Genomic DNA, 27,500 nt, shown 5'->3' with positions numbered 1-27,500 from the left:
GTGGGACGCGCCCCGCCTCGGCCCCGCCTCGGCCCCGCCTCGACTCCCCCAGGATCCAGGTCCAGGACGCCTTCATGGTCACGTTAGTGGGACAGGGTTTGGAATGTAGCAAACAGCAGAACCCGACCACGAGATGAAGAGCGGATTCATCTATAACAGGAATATATAAATATGGACCAGGACCAGGACCAGAACCAGAACCAGAACCAGAGTCTGACATTGGTTAGGTCGGATTAGGAATGTGGTTCCGTGTGTTTTAACGTCGGTGAGGAATCCTTCTAAAGACCCGATCGGGTCAGTGGGTCCACTGGTGGGCGTGACTGAGCAGCCTGTAGCTCCGTCAGCTGACACTGGGGGCGCAGCCCCCCCCGCGGCTGCACGGTAAAGTAATGCATTACATTACAGATTACCAGCCTGCTGAGTTTATATTACACTATGAAGATCTTCATCTTCATCTTCATCTTCATCTTCATCCGGTTCCAGGAAGGAAATACGATCCTCCAGCGACTGTTCCTGGTCACAGACGGAACCCCCAAGCAGGAAGTACAACGATGTGCCATCGGACCGGTAGAACCAGTCAGCGTGGTGGCTGGTTGAGGAGCTGACCCGGTAACAGGCTGCAGAACTATTCTGGTGTCCTCCTACCTTATCAGGTAGATCAGCGTGTCTCTGCTTCGGGTGAACGCATGTGATGTTTAGATTCTCTGTTCTGTCAGGAGATAAATGAACTTCACTCCTCCCAGCTCCGCCAGCGCCGGTCCGGTCCAGCGGCGGGCCGGTCCAGGGCCAGTCGGGTCCAGCGCCGGTCGGGTCCAGCGGCGGGCCAGTCCGGCCCAGTGCCAGTCGGGCCCAGTGCCGGTCGGGTCCAGCGGCGGTCGGGTCCAGCGCCGGTCGGGTCCAGCGGCGGGCCAGTCCGGCCCAGTGCCAGTCGGGCCCAGTGCCGGTCGGGTCCAGCGCCGGTCGGGTCCAGCGGCGGTCGGGTCCAGCGGCGGTCGGGTCCAGCGGCGGTCGGGTCCAGCGGCAGGCCAGTCCGGTCCAGGGCCAGTCGGGCCCAGTGCCAGTCGGGTCTAGCGGCGGTCGGGTCCAGCAGCGGTCCGGTCCAGGGCCAGTCGGGTCCAGCACCGGTCGGGTCGAGCGGCAGTCAGGTCCAGGGGAGGTCAGGTCCAGTGCCGGTCGGGTCCAGTGCCGGTCGGGTCCAGTGCCGGTCGGGTCCAGTGGCAGTCGGGTCCAGGGGCGATCCGGTCCACGGGCTGTCCGGTCAAGGGGCGGTCCGGTCCAGCACCGGTCGGATCCAGCGCCTTTCGGTTCCAGCGCCGGTCCAACTTTTCCTGATGAAAGTAGAGATTTGAATCTTTCATTTGGCAGGTTCGATGTTTGCGTAGTGGGGCTTGAAAAATACGGCAAAATGAGCAGTCAGCATATATCTGAGCTGAAAATGGCACTGAATGGGTTAATAAACTGTGTGTGTGGGTGTGTGTGTGAGTGTGTGTGTGTGTGTGTGTGTGTGTGGAAACCGGAGAACGACTTGTCGGCTTCACACACTGAGCAGGTCTGACCTCCAGCCAGCCTGTAGCTGGACTCGACCTTGACCTTGATGTTTGGGATTATCCATTAACCAAAACCATATCCCAGACCTAACCCCAACCCCCATAACCCCCTACCCCCCCTAACCCCAACCCCCATAACTATAGCCCTAACCCATAACTATAGCCCTAACCCATAACTATAGCCCTACCCCCATAACCCCCTAACCCCCTACCCTCATCCTGATGCTCTAAGTTTTTGTGTCGTTTGTGTATTTTCAGAATGCAGATTCACTTCCTTGCTGACTTCTGAACAGAAACCTGGATCAGGTCTCGACCTTCGAGTCAGTCTCGACCTTCAATAGGAAGTTACCGGCCAGACATTCTAAATATTTCTTCTTCTTCTCCATCATGAACTAATATTGGGACGGAGTTGGAGTCCTGTTTGTCTCCCTCCTTGGTCAAATGTTGGCTCTCCCCGATAAAGAAGTGCTGCGTCACATCTGTTTGCTGAACTCGGGCGACCCTGAGGAACGCCAGAGGATGGCACGTTGACATGAGGCCCATCATGATTAACAGAACTCAACAATCGTAAGTCCTTTTTTCTTAGAAAACGTTTTTTGAACTCAACAAGAAACTGAAACTCCTCCTGATGCGTGGACATGCAACGATGACATCACAGCGATCACTGCTGGTGTAACCGGGACCTTTGACCTCTAGGCTGCCGGCCTGCACCGTTTATAGAAGCTCAGGTAAAAGGTAAAGTTCACCTGATGGATCTGAAGGCCTCTGATTGGCCAGACAGGCCTGGAACTGGGCCAGAGACCCTCACCAGGACCTTGCCCCCCCGGCCGCCGACACTTACCCAACAACCGCTGACGCTGTTTATGATGGACTAAAACAAATCAGGAGGCAGTAAATGATAAAATGATTAGGAACATGATTATAATTATTATTAGCATCTATTATTAAATGCCTACTATTTGTTTTTATTCTTATTCATTTTACATTTTTTAATTCCGGTGTCCTGTAAAACTGACGTTTGCAAGTTTCATAATCTTCTAATTACTGAAACAGGAAGTGGTCCTGTTAGAATCTGGCGGTTTGCTCCATGGTGTGTTGACAGGGCGTGGCCACAGGGCGTGGCCACAGGTCACCCTCCACCTGAAACATCTTGTCACTGATGAAAGGCACCTGAGCTCCATCATTCATCAGGTCAGAGCTGCAGCATAAAACCAGACTCAGTTCGACCCGGCCCGGTCCTGCTGTGGGTGATGCGTGTTTGTTGTTTGTTGTTGTTTGTTTGTTTGTTTGTTTGTTGTTGGGTTTTGTTACTTATAGCTTTGGATCTGGGTCTGAGTTTTCCATTTTGGGTCCTGACACGGCTGATTATAACTGAATCGTCACATTCCAAAGACAATGAGGGCAATCCCTGCTAGCACGGAGCTAACCAACTAACCAGAGACGCTGCTAGCTAGCAGCACACAGCTAACTAGCAGCACGCAGCTAGCTAGCAGCACGCGGCTAACTAGCAGCAGCCTAACCCTCTCATCCCTCATGAATGTTTTCTGTGTACGCACACAGAAGGATGCAAACGTTTAGGTCTATAAAACACTCAAATCTCGTGTGACCACATGGGGGGCGGAGCTTAGAAATGTGCATCATCGACAAGGAAGTGAAAAACCTCATGAGTTTATAATGTGATCTAAATATAACCGTGACCCTGCAGATGGCTCAGCTGGAAGAATGCAGTGAGACAGACGTGTCACTTCCTGTTCACTCGAACCTCTCTGCTACGTCCACGCCCCTCACGCCGCCGCCCCGCGTTTCTCCATATCTGTGTGTCATCAGCCGCTAACGGGAAAATGATTTCTTCTCTCGGCCCAAAGTGTTTGCTTTTTTTTCACTCATTGTCGCGTTCAACCTGAAAGCAAGAAGACATGAGTTCTGTAACAGGAAGTAGCCCCCCCTCCCCCGACACACGCACACGGGCCGTGCGTTTCCAGTCACAGATAACGGCGATGACAACAAGCAGCTGCCGTCCTTTAACACAACTCGGTCCTCTGCGCCCGCCTGTCAGCGTCTCTGTTCCTCGGTCCTTTGGCGGCGGCGGCGCCTCGCTGGTGGCCGGACGCCACGTCCAGCAGCTGCCGCAGGTCTTGTGTTCTCGTAATGAAACCCCGTAATGTTCAGGGACGTCGCTGAGTTGCTTTAGGCCTCCTCCTGTTGGATATTAAGACCATCTTTATTCTTTATAAGCCACAACCTGTGATCAACGACCGATTGGCTCCGAGAGGCGACCAACCTGAGACCAGGTCTCATCCCGCTCACGACCTCACACCCAACAATCAATCCTCGATCGACCGATGAGACGTCCTCTTTGTCCCTCCAGCAGCCGGACGGAGGATCTGGATGTAGGCGTCGCCGCGTGGATACGGCAGGAAAGCCGTTCATCTCTGACGCCTGAACCGAGCTGCAGATGAAAAGCTGTGAATCGAGGTCACCGGTGGCATGATGGGCCCGCGCACGCACACACACACACACACACAAGCTAACGTCGAGCAAGGGACCCTTGCCTCCAACAGTAACGTAGCGTACTTGCTAACCTTTTACATGTTGATAGCATCAAGTTGCCAATGCAGCCTCATGGGTAGCATGGGTAGTTAGCAGGGGCTAGCAGGAGTTAGCAGGAGCTAGGAGGAGTTAGCAGGAGCTAGCAGGAGCTAGCGTAGCAACGGGACGCGACTGGAAATTAATATGGGTCGAAGACAGAGACGGAGAAGAGGAGGAAGACGAGGGAAGAGCGAATGGAAGCGTTTAGGACTGAGAGGAGGGACTCCACGCCACCGCCGCTTCTCTGCTGCAGCGGGCTGACGGTCAGACATTTGTAATGAACAAACAGACGTTGCCATGCCAACGGCCAGGCAGCCCGTGTGGGTTGATCTGGGTCACTCATTGGTTCAGTGGAAAAACCCTCAAAACGTCGTCTGGTCGACTTCCGTCAACGGAATCTGCCTGTCCGGCGGCGAAGAGTCTGTTTGGGCTTCAAATAGGAGCCATCTCATTGGCTGACGTCTCAGGCTTAAACTCCTGCCCCCCCCCCCAGCCCCCATGGGACAGGACGGCCAGTTAATGCTATGTCATGCAACGTGGCAGGTTAAAAGGTCACCCGGACTTGGCTTAAAATGCAACAGCTGCAGAAACAACCTTTTATTCTGGAGTCTGGATCGATCGTCTTATCGCCATGACAACTTATTGATTTGTTTTTCTGCCGTTCTCGCCGCTGTCCTACTTACCCGGGGGACACAGAGCGGTCCTCGTTCTATAAACAAACACGGTATGTGGGCCATGGCCGCGGCGCTGGTCACTCAGTAACCTGTCAACAGGCCACCATGATGTCTGTAATGGGACAGCCCCCCCCCCCCCCCCCCCCCCCCCAGGCGGTCCAAAACAATAATAATGGGACCAGGCCCGGAGCCCAGAAAAGATGGACGGACGGACGGAAGAAGGACCCATCGTTGGTCATCGGTTCTGTCAGGTCTTTCTTTCTGCTTTCATCCCGATGGTCGAGGCCTGAGATGAGATCAGACTCGTAGAGACTCGTAGAGACTCGTAGAGACTCGAGAGAGGATGAAGTTTCCTGCTTGATGATTCACTTCAAACGTTCCCGTCAGACTCGTTCAGGATCGCTGGGTTCTGATTCATCACTCGGCCCGTCTGCGGAGACTCGGCCCGTCTGCGGTCTGGAGGAGTTCCAGAGGTCAACCAGGCAGCCTTCCAGTCTTTAACAACCTGCTATGAGAGAGAAACGCTCCATCATGATGTCCTCAGGGTCCGTGGGACGTCTGTGCAGGTCGATCAACCAGCAGGTCGATCGGCGCCGCTGACCGACCAATAGGAGCTCAGCTCTGCTGCGGAACACGAAGCTTCCGGTCTGCTGGGCGAACGCTTCCTCTTCCTCTTACACCGTTGGGAGTTTCTCAACAGCAGGTATTACGTTAGTCAGACGGTGGGCGTGGCCTCAACCAGGTGAGATGGTGAAACAAACTAAAAGATAAGTAACCGTCTTTATTTATTACTGACGGGATAAAATGGTTCATTCAGAAATACGGCGACGAACCTTAAACAGAGACGAAGGAGGTGTGTGTGTGTGTCTGTGTGTGTGTGTGTGTGTGTGTGTGTGTGTCTGTGTGCGTGTGTCTGTGTGTGTGTGTGTGTGTGTGTGTGTGTCTGTGTGCGTGTGTGTGTGTGTGTGTCTGTGTGTGTGTGTGTGTGTGTGTGTGTGTGGGTGTGGGTGTGCGTGTGTGCGTGTGTGCGTGTGTCGGTGTGTCTGTGTGTGTGTGTGTGTGTGTGTGTGTGTGTGTGTGTGTGTGCGTGTGTCGGTGTGTCTGTGTCTGTGTGTGTGTGTATGTGTGTGTGTGTGTCTGTGTGTGTGTGTGTGTGTGTGTGTGTGTGTCTGTGTGTGTGTGTGTGTGTGTGTGTGTCTGTGTGTGTGTGTGTGTGTGTGTGTGTGTGTATGTGTGTGTGTGTGTGTGTGTGTGTCTGTGTGTTTCATAAACACACTAAAGGCTAATAAATCTCCTGTTTGGCTCGTACCCCCCCCCCCCCAGATCGTTTTTTATTAACTACACCAGGATCCAACACCTTTATTGCCGCTCATGGAGCCCAGCCCGGGTCGGGTTCTGGTCGGGTTCTGGTCGGGTTCTGGTCGGGTTCTGGTCCGTCTTTGTTTGTTTGTGGTTTTATTTGGTTTCTGTTGAAATTTGACGCAACTTTTAAACATGTTGTCATTCCTTGACTTCCTCTTCTTCTGCTGTGGGTCTGAGGAAGTGTGTGTGTGTGTGGGGGGGGGGGGTCGACCTCCGACCTGTTGTGTGTTTGTGCTGAAGGAATGTGGCGCGGGTTCGAACCTGTGTTTGCTCCGCTGCTCGTCTTTGGCAGCATTTGCCGGCTGGTGATGAAACCAATCATTTTATTCACCCGGGGGGGGTGAAGCTATTTTGTACGGGTCGTGGTTTAATGAGGTCCCGGCTCTTTGTCTCGGACTCACGTGGATTCGTTTCAGAAGCAACGCGACCCAGTTAGCATCCGGTCCCCCAGAACCCAGAACCCAGACCCCCCCCCGGGTGCTGCTGCTCTCTGTCCCAACCAGAGGACTTTCTGAACCACTGCAGATGAAGGCGGCGCTAGAACTTTAACCACCTGTGACCCAGGTGACTGGATGATCCATGTCGGGCCTCAGGTCCGATCAGCTGATTTAGTCCCCCGTCCAGCACCAGAATCTATTTTCATCCTGAACGTGAGGCTTGTTGGCCCGTCTGTCTGTCCTCCTGTCCTCCTACCCCCCCTCCCCAGCTGATCATGCGTGGCGCTGGGGTGTCGCGTTACGGACAGAAAGACGAGCCAATAAGATTCCGCTTGAAGCCTACGAGCCGAACGTGATTGGGTAAAAGTCGGTTAAAGCGCCGGCGCGTGGGCGGGGCCGGCGCTCCATGTCTCTCACAGACTGCACATTGACCGCCTTTATGTGGGATATATTGATTTGTAACAGATAACAATAAAGATATTGATATAGGTTAAGTCTAGTAAAAGTTTACAGAAGACTTTGAAGCTGTGGAATGATCTTTATCTCCAAGGCTCCGCCCACCTCTGGAGCGTTATCAGTGACCTGAAAGCGGCGTGTTTGACCCTTATCGCGTCGCTCATTGCGTCTCCGTCGGGCCTGTCTGGTTTAAATGCAGGAAGGTCAGAGGTCACGAGGGTGAGACACAAACGTGTCCCTGACCTTTAAAGTTCATCGCTGTGACACAAAGTTAAACACGCTTCAGGTCCCGCCTCCTAGACCGAGACGCCGCCGCAGCCTTCATCACCCACAGCTCAGCTGAGCGGGATGAAGATACCCGTGGTTGACCTCTGACCCCCAGAGAGCGGGTTACGGTCCGGTGAACCTGCTCCTGCTGTTGAATGGCAGCTTCTGATTGGCTGACAGGTGTCGTGATGCGGTTTAATTCGTAGCATGTGCTATTCGACCCATGTTGCTATGACGATCAGCTGGTTTGCGAGGAGCACATGGTCTTCATCTTCATCGTCTCCCTCAGATAATCAGCAGGAAATGACTAGCGCAACATTAGCGTGCAAGAGCGCAGCTGGAGGTTTCCCAGCAGCCTCGGCTCTGGTTCTTCCCAGTCCTCCACCCGGGCTGAAGGGCGGGGCGGGGCGGGGCGGGGCGGGTCAGAAACAGAATGAAGCAGACGCCGCTCTCACGGTTCGTCGAAGCTTCGCTTGATTTAATCACAAACAGGAAGGTTCTGGTCCGGAACCAACGCCGTGAGCACGGCGGTCAGATCTGGACCTCAACCGTCCTCCGCCAAAGATTCAATCCACACGAGCCAGCTTTATTTAAACCGACAAAAACAACAACTGTAGAACAGGCGAGGCGTTCAGACTAGCAGCTCTTCTGCAAACCGGGTCAGCGCCGTCCTGCCCTCCCTGGTCTAACTGGTTTTGTTCACGTGGCCCCCCCATGGAGGGAGGTGTCCATCGTAATCAATGAGTCATGGATCAATATGATGGTTCTGATGGTTCTGATGGTTCTGATGTTCTTGACCTACATTTTCTGTTAGCAGTAATAATATTTTCAAATCTCCGCCCCCTGCAGACGACCAATAAGAATAACGCACTAAAATATAACCCCGACCGACCGCTTATCTGTCGGCTCACGTGGCGGCGAAGGAGCCGTCCTATCAAATGACCTTTGACCTTCAAATCAAACACACACACACACACACACGAGTTCACGACCTCCTCACGGGAAATGTTCACGCCTTCGATCCCACCTGAGGCTGGGATTTGATCTCCGTGTCAAGCTGAGCTGCAAACATTCCCAGCATGCATCGGGTGAGCTGGGTTCGGCGTCGTGCCACTCGGCTGCACGTTTTAACGGACAGCCATTATCTTTAGACTGCAGTAAATAGTTTCTATTTCTATTTACATTCTTCTGGAGCTGTCGATGCTAACGGCGCTGGGAGGCTATGCTAACGCACGCTATGAGTGTCCATTGATCCGCTTCAGACATGAAACCCTCACAGATGTCTGAGGTGGAACGGACGAAGAGGAATGGGAACCCGCAAACAGAAAGAAAGGAGACACGGACGGGGGGGACGGACGGGGGGACGGGGGGACGGAGAGGAGATCCCCCGTGAGCCGGCAGGAAATGAAAGGCTTCAGAGGCGTGTGGTTCCTGCAGCCAGATGTGGACGAGCTGACCTTGAAGGCAGCGCCGGTCCGAGGGGACGGCCTCCGGGTCAGATCCACCTCTGCTGATCCGACCTCATCACCAGCCGGTTCCTGGAGGAGGTGCTCGCGGTGAATTCTTTTATTTATTGTTTCATCGCATCTGCTCTTCAAAACGCCTTCAGGGGTCAACGTAGCCCTCGACATGATGACCTTCAGGGGTCAACGTAACCCTCGACATGATGACCTTCAGGGGTCAACGTAACCCTCGACATGATGACCTTCAGGGGTCAACGTAACCCTCGACATGACCAAGCAGGAGTTTAAGTTCCTCAGGTGGAGGAGGACCGGTGGACCCTGCGCCAGAAGAAAGGACCCCCCCCCCCCCCCCCGCACAAATCCCTTGAGTTATTTTTCATTAAATGAAACCTCCGTGGGTTTTACTTCTACCCCTCTATTGGTTCTTATGGCTGGAGGGGGGAGGACTGGATCTCAGAGACCAGAGGTCCTCCCTTTGTGCACGCCCAAGGCAGGGAGCGGCCATTGTTCCTGCAGACAGTGAATGCAGCATTTTAAAGGCCTTTCTGTTATTCAGAATTAGAGCGTGTCGTCGATGGCGACGCTGCAGTTTCACTATTTATCTTTAATTAAGTGTCTCTAGTCTTTCACAAATCGTCTGGATATTTGCATAAATCATTTCCCATTTGAAAACTACTTCATTCATTTATTTCATTAATTCTTAATGTTTATAAACAACTGGCTCCGTGAAAAGTTTAACTTCTGGTCAATTCATCCAGTCCATGCCTAAAATATCAACTTCCTGTTTAAGCTCCACCCACATCCCATTCAAGCCCCTCCTCTTCTGCACACACTCCTCCCCCTTAAATGTGTTTACAAACGTTTGATTCTGTAATGAATGCTGCTGCTGATGTGAACAGCTCTGATTGGCTGTTAGGAGTGAGTCGTAGCTTAAACGCTAAAGTGTTATAATTATTATTGGCTGAGGGGGCGGAGTCCCGTCCTTATCAAGTGTCACTTTGACCTCCTGCCGGTCAGTCTTGGGGACAGATCCTTCCGCTGGTTGAGTTAACGGTTTATGGTGAATATAATTAAAGATCGATCTTATGATGTCACAGACGGCTCGGGCTCAAGTAGAGACATTTATTTTGAAGGAAGTTCACAATTAAAAAGTTAAAAATCACTCTCTTCCTGCTTTTCTCGCACCTCATAATTGCACTTTAGTTAACAAACGAGTAACAAAAACAGTCATTTGTTCTGTACAATGTGCCGCAACCACAGAGCTGCCAGCCAATCACGTGCTGCGACTCTCTGATGACAGCGGCGCCAAAATTACATCACTCAAACATTTGTGCAATTTACAGCGAGGGAAAGAACGAACGGGCGGCAGGACTCGAAGGTTCCAGCGAATCGGCTCTGACTCGTGTTGAGGGTGAAAACGCCTTTTCATTAGGCGTTTCCGTGGCGACGCATCCCGCCGCCACGCGCCCTCATCCTTTCCCTTCAATATGAAGGATTCGCTTCGGTTCGCAGGCGCGGCTTCATGCCGACGCCTCGATCAGTGCACATTGAACAAATACTATTAGTGGGCGGGAACATTCAGAATGCTACAGGAGAGAATGTGTGAAAGGGGACAGGTGTCCCTCCAACAAGTCCGAGTCCCTCCGGAAACCTGCTTACGCGTCTCTGCAGGCCGGCCCCCGGCGGCAGGCACCCTGATGTTTTCACCAGTAAGGCACGGCGTTCTCGATCTGACCCCAGCTCTGCCAGCCGGGGAACAGTCCGCTGGACATGCGGGGGCTGCCGAACTGATCGAACTCCATCTCCAGCGCCTCCCGGCCCCCGCTTCTGTGCTCGGGAGCCCTCTTCTGCTCGGGCCGCTGCGGGCCGGCCCAGCCCGTGTGCCTCAGCGTGTAGTTCTTGCTGTCGTTGTTGTCCCAGTAGACCTGGTCCCGGACCCTGAAGCAGATGCAGAACTCGGCGCGGTTCTGTGGGGGGACGTGGGCCGGGAGCTCCAGGGCGAAGGCGAAGGTGTCCGTGTCCTGGCAGCTGTAGACGTTGTTCATGAAGGTGCAGCCGACGTCGCTGAAGCTGGCCCAGGAGTCGAAAGTGACCCGCAGCGCCACGGACTTCTCAAAGCCGATGTTTCGGACCTTGATGGTGCCGGTCAGCGAGCGCTGCTGCAGGGAGCAGTTCTCCAGGCAGACGGAGTTCTGCATCAGCCGGTTCCGGAAGTCCAGGTAGTCTGCCGAGGGCTGCTTGAAGTCCAGTGCCAAGCTGCGGGCCGGGCCGGTCTTTGTATCCATGGTGGCCGCTTCCAGGTCCGTCATGTCAAACTGCAGATCCTCTGACCCCCCGTGACCTTTGTTTGGGTACGGCTTGTCGTCGAACTTGGAGAAGACGTGGATGGCGGTCAGCGACATGCCCTTGGTGTCGGCGAACACCACTCTCTTCTTGCTGTGGCTCCAGCCGAAGGCGCCGGCGCCGCCGTCCTCCGGCGCCTTCGGCTGGCTGCTGAGGCAGGGCTTCAGCGGTTTGTACAGGTTGCAGGCCGCGGCTCGGTGCAGCTCCTCGTAGGAGCTGAGGAGGCCTCTGAGAGGAGGCGGAGAGTGGTAGAACCTCAGAGCCACGTCCATCGGCATCACGGGCCCGGGCATGGCCGATGGGCCGAAAGACCTGAGCACACTGAGGGGGGGGGGGGGGGGCGAGCGAGGAGGTGTGAGAGGGAGGGAGGGGAGGAGTTCAGAGCTGTGGTTACAAAAGGCAGCTTTAAAAATAAATGAAACTCTGTTGCATGTGGGCTCGCTTTGAAGGCGTCTTACCTCGCAGCACTCATCAAACAGGCAAAGAGTCCCGGGACAGGAACGTTCGACGTTCGGTTCCTTTGCGGTTCCTTTGCGGTTCCTTTGCGGTTCCTGAGAAGATCTCCCCGCTCGGCGTTCCTTCCACCTCTTCCTGCCTCTCCGGCTCGGAGCTGCTCGGCTCACGGATTTCAACTGCCAGATTAACACTGCTGTCATATGCTTCCACAGGCAGCCAATGAGAAGGCAGCAGTCAGTCCCCTCCAGCCAATCACAGAAAACTAGACCTGGCTGCCGGCCAGCTGATGGGGCGTGGCCTGACGGGCCTCCTGGATGGGATGCCTGTCGGTGTTGATTCAGCTGCTATTTGAGAACCATGATGGACCCCTGCTGGTCGTCCTCAGAACGGACCTCCAGAACACACCGGAGGAGGATGGGCTGATTATAAATACCGAAAGCAATGGTAAAATAATAATAGAAAAAAATAATAATAATGATAAAGATAATATAAAAATAATAATGATAATAATAATGATAAAGATAATATAAAAATAAAAATAAAAATAATAATAATAATAATAATGATAAAGATAAAGATAATATAAAAATAATAATGATAATAATAATGATAAAGATAAAGATAATATAAAAATAAAAATAATAATAATAATAAATAATAATGATAAAGATAATGATAATGATAATAATGATAATGATAATGATAATGATAAAGATAAAGATAATATAAAAATAAAAATAATAATAATAATAAATAATAATGATAAAGATAATGATGATAATGATAATGATAATGATAATGATAATGATAATGATAATGATGATGATGATAATGATAATAATGATGATGATCATAATAATAATATAATAATAATAATAATAATAATAAAGATATAATAATAATAATAATAATGATATAATAATAATAATAATGAGGCTAACCAGCCAGGATCACCCGAACCCTCTCTGCGACTGTAAATAATAACAAGCAATAAAAACTAAGACTTGTTTTAAAATCAAGTAAAGCATAACATTTGTTTTTAAAGTTAAATGTTTTAAACTGTAGCCATGACTTGATGAGATGAACAACGGGGTTAGCAACATAGCTAATGCTAGCCCACGTCCTAGGAAACTACAACCGTTTTCTTCCTGCTTCTGGTTTTTGAAATGATGGAGCTGTTGATGTGAGGCTCGAACCTTTGATCAATAACATGATTAATGACTTATTGTTAAGCTTTTGACACACTGGGTTTAAATAGGATCATCTTTGCATTTAAACGTGATGCAAACGTCCCTCCGGCCTCAGCTGTTGATCTTCATCCTGACACGATGCTATTTTTAAACCACATTTGCTTCATTGATTTCTGGTTAAATATTATCCGGCATCAAGCGGAGCAAAGTCGACCGGTGGTCGATCAACGTGACTTTTGATGTGTTGATTGGGAAACGAGGCACCCTGAGTAATGAAACTGTTAAAGGATAGTTCTGGTCCCGGCTGCTCCACCTGGATCAGCAGGAGAACCTGAACCCGGTTCATCAGAGCTCCTCCTGCTCCAGGCTGCTGGCCCTCCATCGCTCGGGTTGAAATCCCCCCGCTGCACCCCCTCCACAGGCTTTAGACCGATCCGATCCGGCCCACGAGGACGGCCGGAGCCTCTTCGAGCTCACGTTTACCGATCGCTTCGTTTCCAGAAACATTCCAGAAAAATCTTGAGCTGTGTCGTCAGTCAATGATTTACTGCTATGCTATGCTATGCTATGCTATGCTATGCTATGCTATGCTATGCTATGCTACCGATATAGTCCCAGTCTCTCCTCTGGACATGTCCAAACCATCGAAGTCTGGTCTCTCAAGCCTGTTAGCTTGACACATGCTATTTCTCCTTTATTACCAACTATTTAGCCTTTATTACAACTATATCTCCTTTATTAACGTATAATAACTGACTTATTAAGGTTTCTTTTCTGGTTTCCTGCTATATGTCTGAGACATTCGAGGACATTGTCTCTTTTTGGATGAGCAGATCGTCCAGCCTCGCGATCAGACAACGATCATGTGATCGATGCCAACAAAGACGACGCCGGTCAAACAACCTAAAACGGTCTAAAACGTGATGACACGAGAGGAACGTGTGAGTCTGCATGTTATGGAGCTGAAACAGACACACACGCACACACACACACACACACACACACACACACACACACACACACGCACACACGCACACACACACGCACACACAGACACAGACACACACGCACACACACGCACACACACACACACACAGACACACACGCACGCACGCACACACACACACACACACACACACACACGCACACACAGACACAGACACACACGCACACACACGCACACACACACACACACACACAGACACACACGCACGCACGCACACACACGCACACACACGCACACACAGACACAGACACACACACACACACAGACACACACGCACGCACGCACACACACACACACACACACACGCACACACAGACACAGACACACACGCACACACACGCACACACACACACACACACAGACACACACGCACGCACGCACACACACACACACACACACACAGGCACACACGCACGCACGCACACACGCACACACACGCACGCACACACGCGCACACACACACACACACACACACAGACGCACACACACACACACACACACACGCACACGCACGCACACGCACACACACACACACACACCTACGCACACACACGCACACACACACAGAGCCTGTGAGCATGCGGCTCGTGTATTATCTGTTGCCCTTTTATTTACAGAACCCCAGTGAGACCTGCCGTCTCTAACTCAGCAGGTCCACCGGGTCGTCCTGGAGGACAGGGTCCAGCTGATGGACAGGGTCCCGCTGATGGACAGGGTCCAGCTGATGAACACGGTCCAGCTGATGGACAGGGTCCAGCTGATGGACAGGGTCCCGCTGATGGACAGGGTCCAGCTGATGGACAGGGTCCCGCTGATGGACAGGGTCCCGCTGATGGACACGGTCCAGCTGATGGACACAGTCCAGCTGATGGACAGGGTCCCGCTGATGGACAGGGTCCCGCTGATGGACACGGTCCAGCTGATGGACAGGGTCCCGCTGATGGACAGGGTCCCGCTGATGGACACGGTCCAGCTGATGGACATGGTCCAGCTGATGGACATGGTCCCGCTGATGGACAGGGTCCCGCTGATGGACACGGTCCAGCTGATGGACACGGCCTTCAGACCGATGGCGGCGCAATTGCAACACTTCCTTATCCAGATTCAGCTGAATCTCTTTGGCTCCTCCGTCCAGTGTGTTTTCCTGCAGTGGTCCAGCAGCGCCCCCTGGTGTCGTGGTGCTCAGTGACATTACGATTTAGTTCTCTTTGGTGAATCGAACCTCCTCCATCAGTTCGACGCCTGTTCTCAACATTTAAGAACATTTCATGTTCTAATAACCGTCTTCTGACCAACATGGCATTAAAATAAACACATTTATAATAAAACCTTTTTATTCATTCACTTATTTATTAATCCATCCATCCATCTATCCATCTGCCACTGCTTATCCGGGCCGGGAGGCGACAGTCTCAGCAGGGACTTCCGGACTTCCGGACTTCCGGACTTCCGGACTCCAAAGCCCTTTTTTTTCTCCATTTGTATTTCTTGACTTCGTTGAAGATAAAAGCGTCAACACGTCTTCTAGAAGCACAAAGAGGTTCAGCCAGATTCCGCAGGTTCCACTGGAACACCTCCTGGATCGTTGCCAAGGAAACAGGGGCGGGCCCAGGATCTGACTCGATTGGACCCAGAATGATGTTCTGGTTTAGAGCTGTGGAGTTCCCTGACTGGAATACCAAAAACCCGGTTCTGACCGGGTCCTGTAAGGTTCTACGGTTCTGCTGCCGAATACTGCAAATACCAAATAAACAGTAACGCTGTTTGTTTTACCTCTAAAGTGAATGTTTGATCTTTGAAAACATTCAATTCAAACATTGTTTTTATTGGATAAACAGAAACAGAATTAAAAAGAATCACATCACAAGAGTAATAAAAAGACCTCTATTGATCAGTGATCAGCAGCAGCATCATCAATGATGATCAGTGATCGATCGTTGTCCAGCATGTGATGACATCATGTAGTCAGTTTAAGGTTTCCAGACAAGACAAACAAAACTTTTAACAATAATCTAAAGTGGATTAAAATGTTCAGATTGTTTGTTTAGAATGAAGAAATTAATGGATCAGAATTTATTTCGTTTTTGATCCTTCAAACCGGATTCTTTCGTAAAAACATCAAAGTTCTCATTAAATCCATTTCCTGCTTTTCTGTGAACAAATATTTGACAGAGTATTTGTGTTTATGCTTTCCGGCGTTGTGTTTGTTTCCCGATAGTGAACTCTAACCTCCAGGTTCTCCTTCAACCCTCAAAGATGTTGACGATGAAGGAGCAGAGGGAGTTCCATCCCTCGCTGCAGTAGCTCTGCGCTACTCCTTCCTCCTCCTGACTCCTCCTCTCTCGCTCACCCACGGTTTCTCCTCCTTTATTCCCTCTCTTCCTCTCCTCCTCTCTGCTCCGTTGGGCGAGCTTCATGTGGGCCTCGGGGGCGGCCCCCTTGCAGACTTTGGCCTTCAGGACCTTCTCTCCTTTGCAAGCGTTGCTCCTCTTCTTCACCTTCCCCACCAGCTGCTTCCAGTACTGGCTGGACTTCACGGCGTACGCCTGACAGAGGTCCGGTTTACCGGCGTAACGACACCAGTACCTGGAGGCGGAGGAGAAGCGGGTAGAAGAATGAAGGGCTTTGAAGAAGAAAGGAAGAAAACGACAAAGCAGGAGCGGAGGCGGGAAGGAAACGACTATTGGTTCCCTTATCAATACGAAGGACTGATCGATTCACCTGTGCTGGGCTCCCGGGGTCTCATTGCTGCAGTTCACCAGCAGGTTCACCAGGACCCGCCCAGACCTCTGCCAGGTGCACTGGTGACCCTCCTCGGTGGTCAGGTGCCCAGAGGCGGCTTCTGAGCGGTTCCTGGGCCTCTGAGCTGGGAGGGGGACTGGTGGAGGGAGGCGGGGTTTGTCAGGTGTTCCCTCATCAGGTGGATGCTTCGCCTCACAGACGACAGGGAGGAGGAAGATGAGGAGGAGGAGGAAGCTGCACGGAAGAACGCTCATGGTGGCTGAAGAGGGACATTTAAAAAAGAGAACACTTTTGACTCTCACAATCAGAGACCCGCCTTCAAACGTTTACTTTTCGATTGCTGATGTGTAAACAAACAACCAAGCAGGTAAACAATCCCGGAAACATGTAAACAAACATGTAAACAAGCAGGTAAACAAACGTGTCTCACCTGAGAATAAAAACAGCGCCGATGGTGCCGACCGACGGGACGTCCTGAAGAGGAGACGCAGCGAGAGGCCACGCCCACGATCAAGTCTGGCCCATTCCTCAGCAACAGGGCCTGAAGACCACGCCCCCTGGTAACGGTTGTTGTTCGTTGATCGACGTGAGTCTGGACGCTTTCACCACGTGACACCCCACGCCTCTCGGTTGCCGTGACAACGATGAAGCAGTCAGACAAAAGGGGAACGACAAGGATAAAGGAGACAGCGAGGAGGGGAGGAGGGGCCTGAAGACCCCCCCCCCCCCCACACACGCACACACACACACACACACACAGCCTGAGAACAAAACAGACTATCAGCGAATCTCCATCCAGAAAACACTGACCCCTGAATCAGTTAAAAATAAACATCAGCTCTGATTCACTTTGACTTTTCATGTTGGTGTATAAAGACACCAGAACCATCTAGAACCTCCTGGTGCTGATCCAGATCACCATGTGGACCCAGTTAAGAGGGGAGCGAGCTGCTTGGGGGAGGTCTGTGACGCCCCCAAGCGGCTGTTGTTCAAACCGGTGGTTCTCAACCACCAGAGGGCGCCACCTGCCTGCTGTCTGGACGCTGCGGGGTGTGTGTGTCCGTGTAGGTGTGTGTGTGTGTGGGTGTGTGTCCGTGTAGGTGTGTGTGTGTGTGTGTGTGTGTGTGTCCGTGTATGTGTGTGTGTGTGTGTGTGTCCGTGTATGTGTGTGTGTGTGGGTGTGTGTGTGTGTCCGTGTATGTGTGTGTGTGTGGGTGTGTGTGTCCGTGTAGGTGTGTGTGTGTGTGTGTGTCCGTGTATGTGTGTGTGTGTGGGTGTGTGTGTCCGTGTAGGTGTGTGTGTGTGTGTGTGTGTGTGTGTGTGTGTGTGTGTCCGTGTAGGTGTGTGTCCATGTAGGTGTGTGTGTGTGTGTGTGTGTGTGTGTGTGTGTGTGTGTGTGTGTCCGTGTAGGTGTGGGTGTGTGGGTGTGTGTGTCCGTGTAGGTGTGTGTGTGTGTGTGTGTGTGTGTGTGTGTGTGTGTGTGTGTGTGTGTGTGTCCGTGTAGGTGTGTGTGTGTGTGTGTGTGTGTGTGTGTGTGTGTGTGTGTGTGTGTGTGTGTGTGTGTGTGTGTCTGTGTAGGTGTGTGTGTGTGTGTGTGTGTGTGTGTGTGTGTGTCCGTGTAGGTGTGTGTGTGTGTGTGTGTGTGTGTGTGTGTGTGTGTGTCCGTGTAGGTGTGTGTGTGTGTGTGTGTGTGTCCGTGTAGGTGTGTGTGTGTGTGTGTGTCCGTGTATGTGTGTGTGTGTGGGTGTGTGTGTCCGTGTAGGTGTGTATGTGTGTGTGTGTGTGTGTGTGTGTCCGTGTAGGTGTGTGTCCATGTAGGTGTGTGTGTGTGTGTGTGTGTGTGTGTGTGTGTGTCCGTGTAGGTGTGTGTGTGTGTGTGTGTGTGTGTGTCCGTGTAGGTGTGTGTGTGTGTGTGTGTGTGTGTGTCCGTGTAGGTGTGTGTGTGTGTGTGTGTGTCCGTGTAGGTGTGTGTGTGTGTGTGTGTGTGTGTGTGTCCGTGTAGGTGTGTGTGTGTGTGTGTGTGTGTGTCCGTGTAGGTGTGTGTGTGTGTGTGTGTGTGTGTGTGTGTGTCCGTGTATGTGTGTGTGTGTGTGTGTGTGTATGTGTGTGTGTGTGTGTGTGTGTGTGTGTGTGTGTGTGTCCGTGTAGGTGTGTGTCCGTGTAGGTGTGTGTGTGTGTGTGTGTGTGTGTGTGTGTGTGTGTGTGTGTGTGTGTGTGTGTGTGTGTGTCCGTGTAGGTGTGTGTCCGTGTAGGTGTGTGTGTGTGTGTGTGTGTGTGTGTTACGTCTGGCTGCAGAGCTGCACATTCCTGAATCTACAGATCCGTCTTTGTGGTTACTACCGTGCACTTTGTTCTGACGTGCTCATTTGGTGTGCACGTGCGTGTTGTGTACTTTGCAGTGTCCCTGCTGCTGGCGGCCTCCTCACCTGTGATTGGGCCCGAGGGCTCGAGGCTGAGGTGAGGAGTTGAGTCGCTGTCGTGATCGTCGAGGCCCGTCGGGGTGGGAAGGTCGCCGTGTTATTTCTGGATGCGTCATGTTTGAGTCTGTGTGTTCCTGATCGCTGCGTGTCTTTGCACGTGCACACGCACCACGAGGGTGAGCGTTCGTCTCCTGAAGCTTCCTTTGATGTTTTCCTCTCCAGCTATAGAAAAGATGACCAAGTTGGTGATTCCACAGAAAGAGGCGAGGGCGGCTGCTCGTTCACCGCCGGCCACAAGAGGACAGTGAAGAGTCTGGCGAGTCTGGGTTCAGCAAGAAGGTCATCCGTTCTCTGCCATCACGTCGTCGCAGCCCATTGGCTACTTTGCTGTTAATGTTATTCGCTCCAGGTTCACACAGTGAAACAGTTTGGTATAAAACAAGCCGTTCACAGAAATCGTTAGGCGCTGCTCGCAGTGATGTCACGTGTCCACGAGGAAGGAGTCTCGAAATCAGAGACAGTCATTGGCTGATCTGTGCGTCACTAGTGTGTGATGAGGGTCACTTCCTGCTGCTGGCCACGCCCCATTAACGGCAGGTAAAACTGCTTTAGCCAACAGAAAGACTGAGCGTTGTCCAGTCATGAATCCTGCTGTCGGACAGCAAACACATGGCAGGGTCTCACACACACACACACACCTACACACACGCACCTACACACACACACACACACACACACACACACACGCACACACACCCACACCTACACACACACACACACACACAGGTCTACACACGGCCTCCAGCCGAGAAACATCTGTTAGCATGCTAGCATGCTACTAATCGTAATGGTACAGCAGGTGTTTCCCTGCATCTGATGTGACATCACTAGGTGGGCGTGGCTAGATGTGTGGAAACGACCTGAAGGATGAGATTCAGGTGTTTCCTGATTGGTTGGTTTCATGCATGATGGTCACTTTAAATAACTGTTAGACAGCTTTGTTGTTGTTTGTGTGTTTATTTCCTCACAGTTCATAAACAGGCCAGAGGTCAGTTCTACAGACGTTCTAAGGAGAACATCAGGGAACCGGAACATTAAGGAACCGGTCCCACGTTTGCTTCACAGATGGGTCACCGGGCGGTCATCGGGTCGTGTCCTCTTCCTCTCTCATGATCGCTGCTACCAGACCCGGTTCTGCTGGGAGCGGAAGCTGTTCAAACAGAACCGGTTTCAGTCCTGGGGGAGGAGAAGCCGCCGGTTCTGTGTTGCCAGCGAAGCCCCGGCTTTGGGGAAACACCAACAAATGATCCGGAGCAAGACTCGGCCTGTGTTTGTTGTCATTCCTGAGCCGGTCCTGCCTGGCGCTGCGCCGCTGGAAGCCCGCCGCGTTGACACCTGTCTCGGCCTTAAACAAACAGGGCGAGGTCCCGACCCCTCCGTGTTTGGATTCGTAGGCTGGGAGCCCAGACAGCCGCACGGCGCCGCGGCGCACGGATCAGCACAGGCCTCCGTACAGGAATGCAGGCCGCCATGGCCCATTTGGCTCGGACCCCCCGAGTGACCCGGTGAGTCCGGGTTCACCAGCAGAGGTTCCAGGAGCTGCAGCTCGACTTCAGGTCTGACGGGACGTCATCGATGTCCGGTCCTATCCGTGATCCCGATCCATCCCGGCGCCGGCGCCGATCCACATCGGTGTCATCGAACCTCGATGGAACCGTTTTACATTCCTCATCTTCCAGTCTGCCTTTTTCAAAATGTATTTTTAAAGCGGACGAATGCAAAGTAACCTGATTAACCTGAACAACGTTTACAGGTGTTTCCCAGCAGCCCCGCCCAAAAGGATTCCATTCTCCTCATCAAGCAGGAGCCGGAACATCTGAAGCAGAAGGAACAAACAAAGGAAGTCTAAAAATACGTTCCGTGGAGGAGCTCTATGAGAGCGTCAGCACGTCTCGGCGCTGGATCTGGTCCAGCAGGTCGTTCCGGTTGAACTTTGGTGGCACCAGAACGTGACCCAGCTGGGACCAGTGGATGCTGCTGGTGGGGGGGGGGAGGGTTAACCCTCGGAGATCTGGGATGATTTTAAGATCAAACTGATGTTGAACTATAACTCAGAACTTTAGATTCTCCTTTCCTGCATCCTTAATGTCTTTAGATCACACCTGATCAAAGAGGTCGACGCCCACATCACCTGCCTCCTCAGATAATAAATATTCATGACCAATCTCATTTTAGAGCAACAGACATGACTCTAACTTTTTATTCTGGTCTTCTGTCGGCCTCAGAGTCTGACCCATCAGAACCAGAACCGCTCTTCCAGGTGACTAAAGGTGAGTTTTCACTTCCGGCTTAAAGTCGCATTAAATCTACATTTAAATATAAAACACCTGGATGCATGGAGAAACGGCCACATGGATGTCCAATCAGGCAGAATAATGGAAAGCACCTGTGTGGGTGGAGCTTAGACTCCTGTAGAAACACATTCACAGGTTCTGTGTCCTGGGAGTGCTGGGCTGGGTGCGGTGCCCCGACAGAGTTCATGAATTCACTGAACTCTTGAACTGAACTTTGGTATGTGGCCCGTCAGGCCGGGACCACCATCAGCACCGCTGCGCCGGGACCACCATCAAGCCCGCCTCACTCCGATCGCCTGGCGAGAAACACCAGAACCTCTGCGGTGCTGCAGCACCCTGAGCATGAATGAATGGATGACTTTGATCAGGTTTCATTCATAAATGTGATTAGACCTGTGCAACAAGGAAGACGATGGTGTTGCCTAATGGAGATTGACAGTGGTTCAAGCACAGAACCTTGTGGAACCCCCTTTCTGAACCATGAATCATTGTAGTTTGGACTCTTTTTGAGCGCCGTTTTTGGAAAGTGATGCAAAATGAGCCACCGCCGCTTCGTCAGCCCTGTAAACAACAGTAGCCTTAAAACACGGGCCTGCAGTCCACACAAAGGTCAGAGGTCACGGTCAACCTGAGGGGAGATGGTCTTGGTCAAGGGCACTGAGGTTTTGAACTTCTGACCTCGCGCTGAAGGTTCAGACTCGTGTCCAACGTGTCCAGAGTCCGCGCCTGGTTCGCCTTCTTGTGTCTGGCCTTGTCTTCGTCTGCCTCTGAACGCTGCGGGCGGTTCTGAGCTCGTCCCCCTGCAGGCTGACTGCTGGAATGCAACATAACAGATGTTGTCTGACAAAGACAATAATTATCGGCTGTATATCCGTCCCCGTCCCCGTCCCCGTCCCCCCACCTCCTCCCGCTCCGCATCCTCCTCCGACTGCTTTGCCATCCAGGGTTCCTCCACCTGGACTGACTTGGAGAGTTACCTCCTGCCAAATTTAGCCTTTAGCATTCAGCTAAAGTTGTTTCACCTTCATCGTTGTTTTGGTTTCCTTTATGAACAACGTTTCATTGTGTTGCTCAACAACGCACAAAAGGACGAGAAGATAAACACACAATGTTGTGCTACTGGTTTCCTGAATACGACGCTCACAATACATAATTACCGCTGGTGTTCATGAGGCGTGGTCAGCGGCAGCGTTAGCGTTAGCGTTAGCATCGCTACGTGGCGGCAGTAGGAAGTCGCTGAACAGAAATCTCTACAGTTACGTCACAGCTGATTAATAGTGATGCAACATCTGCTCTGAGGTCATGTGTTCATTCACCTGAACCAATAACGGCCTCTGATTCAGAGACTCCCCCCTCATGGACATGGACTGACTCAAACGATGAATGACGATGTTTTTCTACAGTCATTACGTTTTACGATCCGTGTGTACATATTTGTGATTGTATGTCAAATATGTATTGATAATAACGTGCGTCCTGAGGTTACTTCAGGTCACTCGGTTCTTCTAAATCCTCACCTCATTATAAAACCCGAGCGCCCTCCCACTGACCCGAACAAGCATTTAGCAAAATCACTCCTGATGTGAGTCTTTTGTTCGGCGCTGAACTCGAGCGACGGGAGTCCGAGGAGGGGAGGAGCTAAAGCAGAACAGACGAGGAGGAACATCTAAATATTGTTTTCTTTGCAACAATGAAACCAGCGTACGAGTCGGATCCGGTCGGATTCTATTGACTAGGACTGCCTCCAAACTGATGAGACACTTTGTCTTCAGCCCAAAGGGGGAGCCGGAGAGTTTTGTGTCAGTGTCTCCTCTGAGCTGGTCCCGAGCCCGGATAAATGCAGAGGGCTGCAGCAGGAACGGCGTCAACCATGACCCTTCAGCACGCAGATGTGTTTCAAACGGCCTGGAAGGGGTTAAAATCCTGCCATCCATGTCAAAAGTGATTTAATGTAACTCCATATGAGTCAGCTGAACCATTCAGAGAAGAATACGTCCAAATAGAGACATTTACAAATGGATAAATGACAGGTGGACATTTCTGTCCACTTGAAGGGTCATGGACGGGACCTTTTTGAACGGTAACTGTCACGACCTTGACTCCAAGGGAAGGACAAAACGGGAGACACAGACAAAGTCAATACCAAACCACGTATTTATTATGACCTAACCCAAGTCAGAGTGGGGGGGCGGAGAGAGAGACGCCACATCGGCAAGCTTCCTCCCTGCGCCAGCGTCAGAGCGGGCTTGGCCCCCCCTCAATCAGCCCAGGTGGACTCTAACAAGGGTCGCCTCCTTCTCCAGTACTCACCTGTAGGGCACAATAAAGACCAGCAGATGGAGCAAAAACAGGACAGGCCACAATCCAACTCAGGAGACACCTGTCACAGCAACACAAGGGTTAAATCTCCTGGAGGGGGTCACACACCTGAACACCTTCCACCTGCACTCCTTCACGGTGTCCAAACAGAACATAATGAAAGTGAAGAAACTTCTGGTGTCGAGGTGCTGCAGATCTCCGAGGGTTTGTTTGGACCCCCTCTATAGCGGAGACGGTGTGGAGGTTCTGGGTCGGGGTCGGGGTCGGGGTCGGGGTCGGGGTCTTGTTTGACCTCTGCTCTTGGGCGGAGCTCTACCTGGTGTCACGTTACCGTGACACCAGGTAGGCTGGGCTTTCTCGCTGTGGTGAAGAACTATGATGGTTGTGTCATCTGCATATGTAGAAATCTACATATAGCGGCGCGGCTCTGGTACCAGCTGACAACAAAACGACAACACGTTGATCACCTTCGGGTTTACTGTGGAACGGCAGCTACGTGTGGAACACGGCGGACGCGTAGACAGGACAAACATTACAGAGTCCTCAAAGCGGGGAAAGAGCGACCTCCTTCCATGAATCCAACCATCAGTTCGTTTTCACGGGCTTCAAAGGCAACGCCGGAGCGTCCATCAGAGCCGCGCTACACAACCGAAGGGTTCTACGTTCTAGCAGTGACACGAGGACCTGTGGACCGGCCTTCCAGTTACAGTCACATAGTTACAGCAAGTCAACGTTACACCTCTGCATCTTAAATAGAGCTTATTGATAACACAATAGCACTGATCAGGACGCAGAGCACATTCTCAGCGAGCTCGGTGGCTGCTGCTTGTGGGTTCCGTGAAAGTCAAGTGCAAGTTCCATCGGTGACGCCTTTGGTGGCGGAGAACTTCTCACGGCACCAGGAGTTCTGAGAAGAAGCGAGCCGTCGTCCAAGAACTCACCTGTTCAGATAGACGGCCAAAGAATCGTGGGCGGCGTCCCCCCGCCTCTGTCTGAGACTCGGACCAATACAAGCAACGTGAAATATCTGTGACCTCTGAGCTCGGTAACATTCGTAGTTCTGGACCAGAACAAACGCTGATTGGGCTTTTATGTCTGCCTACGTTCACATCATCACCTCTGGCCTCAAGTCAGATCTGGTTCTGGTGGCGGTCCATCATCCCAGAGACCCGGACCTTTAAGCTGGAGTCCCTCTGCAGGGGAACCCGGCTTCTGTAGAACTCACGGCCACCGATGAAACCTTCGCTGTTGTGATCGCAGCCCATTAATAACTTAAGATAAATGGAATTGATGATAAAAGCTTGGAAATGGTGCAGGTGAGCGTATCAGCTGCAAGCAGTTCTGCAGCAACAGGATGTGGTTCCTTAGGTTTGGACCAATCGGCTGGCTCCAAACCTTCTTCCTGTCTGAGGGGACAGACCTGCCGGTTTCATCTGGGCTGCGAGAGTCCACCTCCTCGTCTAAAGTGGGTCGTTGTACCTGAAGTGCACATGCAGCCCGTTGACCGGGTGGACTATTGGTACCGTCTGCATCTGGGGGAACTTCTCCGTCGCCAGAGTCCACTTGCAGGTCCCGATCAGCTCTACAGCCAGAGTCTTCAGGATGATCTGTGCCAGCTCCTTTCCAATGCAGCTCCGCACGCCGCCGCCAAACGGCACGTAGCTGAACCGAGACGATCGGCTCTCCTCCCGCTCCGGGCCGAAGCGGTCCGGGTCAAACAGGTCCGGGCTCTGGAAGGCCGCCGCCGTCTCATGCGTGTCCCGGATGCTGTACATGACGCTCCAGCCTTTGGGAATCTGGTAGCCCTGAGAATAGAGGAGCAAATCAGTGAGAAGGTTTTATTTTGACCAACAAACTGGATTCTCATTCATCCGTAAACCTCCAAGGTTCTGAGTCCAGAACCGACGACACCGGGGCAGCAACTCTGTGTTTCATCTTGCATGGCCAGAAAGGAGCTCAGACTGCGAGTCCTGGTACCCCGGCCCAAACCAGTGGCCAACGTAGGAAGACTTACATCTAATTCAAACGTCTGCAGGGCGGTCCGGTACCCGCCGGAGACCGGTGGCAGGAAGCGGAGAACCTCTCTGACAACACAGTCCAGGTACTGGAGCTGGCTCAGCTTGTCCAGGCTCAGGTACGGCACGTGGGACAGGTTCCCACGGCCCCCGTTCAGGCCACCATCCTCCTCCTCTTGCTCTGTGGCGCCACCAGATCGCCCGTAACTCCCGTGGGACTCGCAGCCGAGACCCTCGGCCTCCAGCTCGGTCCTGGCCTGATCCACGACCGCCGGATGGCGAAGGAGCTGCAGGATGAGCGACGTGGAGGCGCTGGCTGTGGTGGAGTGAGCGGCGAAGATCAACTCGACCGCTGTTTCCTGCGGAGAGAAGACAAAGCGAATTGTCGGCTCCGGTACCGGACCTTGAGGACCTTCTCCTCCGTGGCTCGGGTACCTTCAGCTCCTGGATGTCCAGCTGATGGCCGTGCTCCTTGGAGCTCAGCAGCATGTAGTCGAAGGCGTCGTGATATTCCTCCTCCGCCTGCTGCCGCGCCATCTTTTCCTCGATGATTTTCTCCATGTTGGCGTGGAGGATCTCCCTCGCCTTTATCCCCTGGAGACGGAACAACACACGACACGGACCGGTCAACCAGATGCACTCCTCCGTGTTCTTCCAGCCTGACCCAGTCAGGTGGCGCCGAGGATCTGGATTCAGAAATCAAGCCGCCGCCGCCGTCATCAGCCTGGAAGTGTTGATGCGATGCCTCTGACATCATCTTTAAGACACAGGAAGTCCGTGATCGGTTCCAGGAACCAACAGAGGAGGAGTGTTTGTCACCTTGTGCAGTCCGGTGAGAGGAGCGTCTATCGGCAGCGAGAAGAGGTTGTTCATGAGCTGCTCAAAGATTTCAGCCAGGTAGACGATCCGGTCCTCCTCCAGCCGCAGGCCCAGCAGGACCCCGATGGCGATCCGGAACGTCAGAGACCTGGCGGCGCCGTAAACTTCGACGGAGCCCGGCTCTGAGCACCACTTGCAGATTTCAGACTTGACGACGTCCTGCAGCCGGGGCAGGTAGGACTCCAGAGCCGCCCGACTAAACACCTTAGCCAGGATCTTGAAAGGGTTACGGAAACAAAGACAGGAGTCATCAGAGGTCAGAACCATGGACACCGTCAAAGCTCTCAGGACCAAAGGGGGGCAGGTTGGGGTGGGCTGGACAGGAAGGAGGAGTCAACGGGCCTGGGCCCATTGCTCTTATATGATGGGTTCTCCTTCACGGTCACCAGACGAGAACCGTCCAACCATGTGAAGAACCATGTTCTAAGGGGCAGAACCAGTCCCCTTCCTCTGCCTGGGCCGGGCTTACCTTCCTCTTCCTCTTGTGCATGTCCCCCACGGAGTTGACCAGGGTGTTGGGGCCCAGGATGATGCGGGTGCTCTGGGGCCACTGGGTGCAGACCAGGCTGTGCTCCCCCAGCAGGATCTTGCGGATGTTTTCCGGACCCGTCACCCGGACGACGGGTTTCCCCAGCAGGTGAGTCTTGAACACGTTGCCGTGACGTTCTCTGCGCGAGATGTGGAAGTTGGAGCCCTGCAGAGAGGAGCAACAGTTAAACGTCCGAGTCGGACCCGATCGGACCCGATCGGAACCGCTTGGGTTTATCTCTTATCACGGGGAGAACCCGGAGCCCTCCTCGTCTTCCTCCTCCCTCTGCCCTTCAGAACACTAGAAGTGACATTTGGGAAAAAATAAAGTCATGCTCGTGCGTCACGTGCGCCCTGACGGGGCGCTGGTTGGAGGACGGAGCTGAGGTGACACGGGGGGAGGGGGGGGGCACCGACCTCCAAGTCCGCGCATGTCGCATCGGCAGCGGAACG

At 52.5% G+C, this 27,500-nt stretch overlaps 3 protein-coding genes across 3 annotated transcripts in view; all 3 read right to left on the bottom strand.

Moving 5' to 3' along the window:
* Nucleotides 1-9,903: 9,903 nt before the first annotated feature.
* Nucleotides 9,904-11,728, bottom strand: ppp1r3ca (protein phosphatase 1, regulatory subunit 3Ca). The gene is made up of 2 exons (XM_068741398.1): nucleotides 11,597-11,728; nucleotides 9,904-11,459 (listed from the first exon to the last, which is right to left on the bottom strand). The coding sequence occupies exons 1-2, from the start codon at nucleotides 11,608-11,610 to the stop codon at nucleotides 10,499-10,501; spliced, it is 975 nt and encodes a 324-aa protein (XP_068597499.1). The 5' UTR covers nucleotides 11,611-11,728; the 3' UTR covers nucleotides 9,904-10,498.
* Nucleotides 11,729-16,033: 4,305 nt separating this feature from the next.
* Nucleotides 16,034-16,786, bottom strand: fgfbp3 (fibroblast growth factor binding protein 3). The gene is made up of 2 exons (XM_068741738.1): nucleotides 16,512-16,786; nucleotides 16,034-16,376 (listed from the first exon to the last, which is right to left on the bottom strand). The coding sequence occupies exons 1-2, from the start codon at nucleotides 16,784-16,786 to the stop codon at nucleotides 16,034-16,036; spliced, it is 618 nt and encodes a 205-aa protein (XP_068597839.1).
* Nucleotides 16,787-25,085: 8,299 nt separating this feature from the next.
* Nucleotides 25,086-27,500, bottom strand: part of cyp26c1 (cytochrome P450, family 26, subfamily C, polypeptide 1) — a 2,755-nt gene continuing 340 nt past the window's right edge. The window contains exons 2-6 of the mRNA XM_068741171.1: nucleotides 26,989-27,213; nucleotides 26,460-26,735; nucleotides 26,076-26,234; nucleotides 25,640-25,999; nucleotides 25,086-25,430 (exon numbers count right to left, since the gene is read on the bottom strand). Coding sequence (XP_068597272.1) covers nucleotides 25,086-25,430; nucleotides 25,640-25,999; nucleotides 26,076-26,234; nucleotides 26,460-26,735; nucleotides 26,989-27,213 — 1,365 coding nt within the window. The remainder of the gene's footprint in view (nucleotides 25,431-25,639; nucleotides 26,000-26,075; nucleotides 26,235-26,459; nucleotides 26,736-26,988; nucleotides 27,214-27,500) is intronic.

Source organism: Brachionichthys hirsutus, chromosome 7 (assembly GCF_040956055.1).
Source record: "Brachionichthys hirsutus isolate HB-005 chromosome 7, CSIRO-AGI_Bhir_v1, whole genome shotgun sequence".
NCBI classification, from domain to species: domain Eukaryota; kingdom Metazoa; phylum Chordata; class Actinopteri; order Lophiiformes; family Brachionichthyidae; genus Brachionichthys; species Brachionichthys hirsutus.
Note: the sequence above shows the minus strand (reverse complement) of the source record. Positions and strands in the feature narration are given on the sequence as shown.